General features: G+C 38.2%; 1 protein-coding gene across 1 annotated transcript in view; it reads right to left on the bottom strand.

The window, feature by feature from the left end:
* Positions 1-667: 667 nt before the first annotated feature.
* LOC121387220 overlaps positions 668-7,692 on the bottom strand; it is a 13,446-nt gene continuing 6,421 nt past the window's right edge. Inside the window, exon 3 of the mRNA XM_041518245.1 lies at positions 668-829. Coding sequence (XP_041374179.1) covers positions 668-829 — 162 coding nt within the window. The remainder of the gene's footprint in view (positions 830-7,692) is intronic.

Raw genomic sequence — 7,692 nt, 5'->3', positions numbered from 1 at the left:
CATATTCGATCAATGTTTGCGAGCGTTTTTAAAGTGTATTTATAAACGTGTCAGGCTTATAGACTTATATACCCAAGACAGGTATTCATTCAACAATGTACAAAGGCCTAGACACATTTAATGACTTGACTGTCATTACTTGGTGATATTAGCGGCATATTCGGTGAAGCGTAACTGCATGTGATCCAGCTTTGTTTATACTAGCCATCACTCACGAGAAATATCTGCTTTTAACCATGGCAGAGAAAACCCCCCAGGTAAATTCGCTGCGAAAAGAAATAAAAGGAATGTTTGCTTAACAACGCTCTAACACATTTTAAACTATGGCTATCTAATATAGAGGGGAGCGGGACGTAGCCCAGTGATAAAGTGTTCGCTTGATGCGCGGTCAGTCAAGGATCGACTCTCGTCGGTATAACAGCACATATCACGCCATTCTATATACAAGTCGTGGAGCGTCGGTTGGAATGGGATAAACCTTTGTTTGACGCGCAATAGCCGATGTGTATTTTTGTCCTGGTGTGTCGGTAAATAGTCATTAATTCGTTCATTCATCCATTCATTCGTTCATTCATTCATTTGTTCATTCATTCATTAGTTCGTTCGTTCGTTCGTGCATTCATCCGTCCGTCCCTTCATTCATTCATTCATTCATCCATTCACTCATTCATTCGGCTGGAATGGAATACAAATCCAAAGAGTCAGCCTGAGACGATCGGACTACCGCAGAGCTATATCCCGATATGGTTCCTTGAAAATATAAGTTTTCCGAGAATCCAAGTTTCCCCGAGAATCTAAGTTCGACAAAGCACACCTCGAAGCAGTCGATCTGTCAATAGGAGATAGGCGTTACGCTTATCGCTTCCAGTGTACTGAACGGCAAAGTTCAAACAGCTACATGGCAACATAGTAAACATTCACTACATGGTTGTCACACACGCAGCCAATAATAAAGATTTGATCGCCCTACATTCAGTGGCGTAGCCAGGATTTTATATTGGGAAGGACGCTCATTGTGTGTGTGTGTGTGTGTGTGTGTGTGTGTGTGTGTGTGTGGAGGGGACACTAGTGGGAGGGCACTACTTTGTATAAACTGAGATCACCCCCCCCCCCCCTATTTTCCGAGAGTACGGCCCTGTTGTGTGTATGTGTGTGTGTTTGGTGTGTGTGTGTGTCTGTATTTTTGTGTGTGTGAATGTCTGTAGTGCTGAATGTGCTGCCGTGTATGTGTGTCGGGGGGGTGGGGGGGGTAAAGACATTTGGGTCGGGAGCAAGGGGGTATCACTGACATCGAGGGCGTAACGCAAAAGTGTCTAGGGGATTCGATGGTATGCCCCCCCCCCCCCCTCCCCGCCCTAATATTTTAAATACTAAATTTCCTAAAAAGCAATTTCCTGCAGTTACAAGAAAAATTCATCTCTCATTTACTTACAATAATATTTTTATTGCGAATTATAGCCTGTATGAGTCATGGTTTGATAGGAAAAAATAAAAGGTGGTGGGGAAAAAGAGGTGTTATTGTGTTGGGGGGGGGGGTGGGGGGTGGTCCCCATGCCCCCCCCCCCCGGCTACGCCAGTGTCTGTAGATTAATTTTAAATCATTAAATATTCAATCTGCCTGTAATACTAGTACTGTACTTATAATTCACATCAATCCGTATGGCGTGTCTATCTTTAAAGGGACATTCCTGAGTTTGCTGCATTGTAAGATGTTTCCGACTAATCAAATAGTTCTACGATTAAACTTACATATTAAATATATTTTCTTGTTTAGAATATTAGTATCTATATGTTCAATGTGTTTTTCATCGTCTTAATATTTGTAAGAAGCCCAAACTGGATTGCGTCGTCAAATAATTTCGATGGTATGAAATTTAACCAAGTACAAATATTAGAACGATCAGAAACACGTTTAATATACAGTCACTAATATTTTATCCAGAAAAATATATTTGGCATGTAATTACAATCGTTAAAAAAGTCTCTGTTAGTCAATAACATGTTAAAAATTGCAGCAAACTCAGGAATGCGCCTTTAACTATAACAGGTCTGAGACAAGTTCCCGGATAATCCATCAGCTGAAAGACCATTCTACAAAGCAGGCCTCGAAATTGTAGAACTTTTACGCCATATTTCATACCGAATTTGTCATTATTCAGAGGTGATATGTGCACTCAATCCCTTATTTGAACAATATTTGTTAATTCATACTTAATTTGTCAATCAATCAATCAACCATTTGACTCGTGCTTACAACCACTGAATGTTCAAGCACGACTGTCTTGTCTTGGGCACGTTCTCCGAGATTCCCCAGTGGATGTGTTCAAGACAGGGCGTTTGTGGGGAAATAAGGGTATGAAATTTACTATTTGAATTAGAATAGAATTAGAAGATATATATATATATATATATATATACAGACATACGCATTTTCGTGTCTTGGGAGTCATCACATGCACTTAACTGTGTGATCCAGCTTTGCTATTTCACTTGACGTCACACATGATAACTATTTCCTCACAGGTGTCCACTTTGAGCTATGGCAAGAAAAAGGCAGGCAAATTTCTTCGAGAAATAAAAAGAGGAATGCCTGTATGCCTGTTAAAGGACATTCCATCACGTTGTAAACATCGTTAAAGCCGCACACCCTAGTTCCATCCAGCGAAAATAAATTATAATTTGGTTAATCTATAAACCTGTAACACACTTAGATCACGTTTTTATCAAATGGAGTGAAAAAGCAGGTGTTATATCGATAAATACCATGGGAATCCCCATGTTCCAATTGCTTGAAATAATTTTGAAAGTTAGTATTCTGATGTCACCGGTAGATGTCGCTCGAAGCACAACAATGCCTACGTCACGACAAATTTCACATACTTGGGGTGCGTTCCTTTCACCTCTCCCGGACAACGCCGTAATGGTTAACAACTAGCCGTAACTGTTATTTTGTGTAATATAATTAGCTTATGTTGAAAGTTGATATTTGTTTTGTTTAACGACACCATTAGAGCACATCGATTTATTATATATCGGCTATTTGATGTATGGTAATTGTGACATATAGTATGAGATAGAAAACCCGCTACATATTTCTTTTCCGTTAGTAACATGAGCTCTTTTATATGCACCATCCCACAGACAGGATAACACATACCACGACCTTTGATAGACCAGTCGTGGTGCACTGGCTGGGACGAGATATATCGTAGCGGAACCACCGACGGGGATCAATCGTAAACCAACCGCGCATCAGGCGGACATTTTATCACTGGACTGTGTCCCGCCCCAACACCATCAAAAATCCTGAGCACGTCAGAAGTAATATTCAGATTAAGCGTGCTTGTATTTTCAGAGGATAGGGAAATACCAAATGTCTCCTTCCTTGCACTCTTCGCACAAATCATTAATAAAAAAAACACACAATCCCCCCCCCCTCAACCCCCCCCCCAAAAAAAAAACCCAACAACAACAACCCCAAAACCAACAAAAACTTCAATCCCCCCCCCCCCTCAAACAAAAGATGTAATAAAAAAGCCCCCCAACCCCCCACAAAACAAAAAAACAACAAAAAAACACAAAAAACACCCCAAACCCACACACACAATAACACCCTGACCCTCCCCACCCCCCCCCCCCCAAACACACACATAAAACAAAACATGCAACTGATAAATTAAATAATATATGTAAATATCTGAGAGGAGTATCTGTGTATGCTTATATGTGGGTAGGTAGGTAGGTAGGTATGTTGCCTAGATTCGTAATTTGTATCTAAAACAATAAGATAACACAATATGATTAAATAAATATTTATTTCTACCCAAAAGAAAAACATATACGGGTAATAAGGGTATGAAATTTACTATTTGAATTAGAATAGAATTAGAAGAGAAATATATTATGTAATTATATTTTCTTAGTCAAATATATTTGAATCAAACTAATAACCACACTGTTTAAAGATTGTCTGTTAAATATTTTATATTCATCGTGGTATGAACAAACAAACAAATCATCCGGAAACTGCGTGACTCTGCGAAGAGGATTGTTTTTTCTTCATACCCGATGAACATAAAAACAAATAACAACAGACAATCCTTGTAATTAAATTTAAAACGTATTTACTAATAATAACACTAAAAGTTCACATTTTATTTTGAATTGTTATTTTTTAGTCCTTAATCAATAACGCTCAGTAAGAGAAAATACCAATATAAAGTGACGTCATCAGATATAGAGAATAATACACGGGTGCCCGTTGGAGACGATTTATCTTACAACGAATGCTTACGAAATGGATTGAATGAGCGAAAGCGAGTTAAATGCTTTTGTGAACTACTATTATCCTGTTCAATTATTTAGACCCAAAGTTTTTTGCAAATGTTACGTTTATTTCCTATTCGATATTTGTTTTCTTTGCATTTACATGAAAACAAACCCAAACCCCGACAGGGTTTATATACAAATCATCATATAAAATGCACGAAGTTGACTTAATTCCACTTTTTAAAAATCTCTGTGTCTTTTGAATGCACGTTATTTCTCCTATAAATAACTAAGGTCATTTGCATATCAAAAGCATCATTCTATAGTGCGTTTCAAACTAATGTTCGGTTCTATCGTCCTATCCGCACAAATCGTAGTATGACCTATATTTAAGAAAATATCTTTAAACATGAAGCAGGCGCGGATTCAGGTGGGGAGATCAAATGACAAAACCTCAGTTTGAAAAAAAAATATGTATCAAATATTATAATTATATTGTGAAATACACAAGCGCGCGCGCTGAAGGGAGAGACAGACAAACAGAGAGAGAGAGAGAGAGAGAGAGAGAGAGAGAGAGAGAGAGAGAGAGAGAGAGAGAGAGAGAGAGAGAGAGAGACGTCATTTATGTAACGACGCACTCATCATATTTTAATCTATGTTTATATGGTTATAGGGAGAGAGAGAGAAGAATATGGTATGCATGCGATTGGTGGAGGTGTGACCCTCTGCACAACCCCAACCCCACTTAAGGCTTCTTTTGTATATGGAGCGGGACGTAGCTCAGAGGTAAAGCATTCGCTCATGGTAGGTCGGCTGATCGATCCCACATGGTTTGTGTCTAGTTCCAGCCTGTGCACCACAACTGATGTATAAAGGCTGTGGTATGTGCTATCCTGTCTATGGGATGGTGCATATAAGACGTCCCTTATTGCTTATCAAAATTGCTTATCGGAAACAGTGGCCCATGTGGCGGTAGCGAGTTTCTTTCTCACTGTCATAATCCTCCTTAACCGTTTTGTCTGACGCCACATAAACGTATATCAAATGCGTTGAGAGTCTCGTTAAATAAACATTTCTCTTATATGTATGTGTAGTCTATATGCATTTCTAGTCGATTAGTTTATAGGTTGTTAGGTTGTTTGATAGTGAATGATATGGAAATAAATTGTTTTTGGTGTTAAAGAGTTCATGCATACATTAAAGTAATACTCCTGATGGGTATGGAGAAATAACTTAATCAGTCGACGAACGCATTTCTTCATCACTATATTCGTTACGGGGTCTATCACAGGGGGTATTTTATTTCTTATAAAACTATTTTGTTTTCTAAAATCTTCTTCGATCTTTATTAAATGTTTAACTGCGTCAGAGAAGTGTGTAGGTGTGACAGAGTTCAATGCATGTGCAAGTTCTCTCCGCACCGTGGTCATTTTACCATCATTATGACTAGCTATGTGCCCTTTGACTTGACTCCAGATCAGTTCTATCGGATTGAGTTCAGAATGTCTTGGCGGCAGTCTTAGACACAAGTGCCCATGGCGTTCAACAATATCATCAGTAACAAATTGCTTTGCACATTTGTTACTTTTCACAAGTTCATAAAGAACTGGCTTTGTCATGTTACTCTCAAAAGGTATATTTTTGTTTCGTAGCAACGACTGAATTTCTTCCTTTTTAGCGTTTAGTGCAGGACATCGTGTAATCTCAGTTAATTTGTTGTGGTAGCTTGCGTTATCCATGACGATAACAGAAGGTTCTGGTAGAGAAGGCATAAGTTGTTCTTCAAACCATTTGATGAAATTTTCATGATTCATCTCACCATGATAGTCTCCGTCTGTTTTTGTAGCCTCAAAGATCAATTCACAGCTATCTATCAATCCATATTTATCACAGCCAGCATGACAAATAATAAGTCTTTTTTCCCTTCCCAGTCACCGAACAGAGTTTAGGAACTCGATCAGCAGCGTCTGATTTCGGCAGGTGATTGGCGGTACTTGTGCCCGGGTGGATATATGTCCAGTGGTGGGATGTTGTGTGGTTGACATTCACCCAGGTCTCATCTTGATACACTATTAAATACCCCTGTTCTCGTAAACTGGATATTTCATGGAGATAGGACAGTCTCCTGTCTGATATATTGGCGTCCTCAAAAATCACTTTTCCGGTTGTAGACATATGTTGGTATTTAAAATCGAGGTCATGGAGTGTTCTTCGTAAAGTTGATATGGATATGTTGATTCCACATTCCTCCCTTAAAGCCACGTTAATCTTATGTAATGTAGGTAATTCGCCCTCTCTATAAAATCTGTATACTCGTCGTCTAATAACATCTTTATCAAATAAATCGATGAGTTTTCGGTCGCGTTTTTTAACAGTGATTTCTGTGCTTGGATTCGTAGAGCTTAGATTTTTCACAGTTCTATTTACTGTTGAAACCGAAACTTTAAGTGCAGCGCCAACTCGATCGACAATTCGATAAGAAGCATACCTAGGTCTACCGCGCTGATATTCATCTTCAAAATAATCGAAAACGTTCTTAATACACGATTTTACATCAACTGAAGTGTTTTTCGATTTACCCATATTTTTCCTCAAATAACAATAACAAGAATGTCGACTAATACATTTTCAATGAATTTATATACCCTACCTAACTTGTATTTTACGTGGTTTACACATTGCTACAATAGCACGTGCAGTCATAGATCGAAATAATGATGTTATTGACCAAGCAATGGTCTCATATTTTGAACATTCAGGGCTGTGTCTGCGGGATGAAAAAGTGGTTGAACCCATACGAGTCCGAACAATAGCCCTTTGGTTTTTCGCATTACAAATGTAACACCCAACCCCCAAACCCCATCCCCTAGCACCACCCTAAATAATATATATATATATATATATATATAAGATATATATATATATATATATATATATATATATATATATATATATATACGTATGAGTTCCCAATTTTAGAGGCAAATTAAATAACATTTTTATTATTATTTGATGTTGGTGGCCTTTGACATTTTATCCCCCCCCCCCCCCCCGCCCCCTGGTCTTCTGGGTCCGGCCCTGCCATTAAATTTATTTATAAATTTGGAAAGCACATTCCCTGCGGTGTGTGAGGTGATTTGTGTTTATTACATGTGCTACACCTCAGTTGTGTTAGGTTAGGTATGGTATGCTAATATATAATTGGATATAATAAAATAAAACATACATAATACATTAGCTAAATTTATTAAATATAATGCACCTACAAGAAAGGGTTACATGTTATGTTTCTTTACATCTATGTTTAACGGAAAACGTATAGACAATGCTGTTAAACACTTTGCAATACCAATAATAACCTTGATTTAGTGAACAAGCTATAATGGCACTTCACGTAGCCTCAGATCCCAATGTTTGGATATG

This window comes from Gigantopelta aegis, chromosome 13 (genome assembly GCF_016097555.1).
Source record: "Gigantopelta aegis isolate Gae_Host chromosome 13, Gae_host_genome, whole genome shotgun sequence".
Taxonomy (NCBI): Eukaryota; Metazoa; Mollusca; class Gastropoda; order Neomphalida; family Peltospiridae; genus Gigantopelta; species Gigantopelta aegis.
Note: the sequence above shows the minus strand (reverse complement) of the source record. Positions and strands in the feature narration are given on the sequence as shown.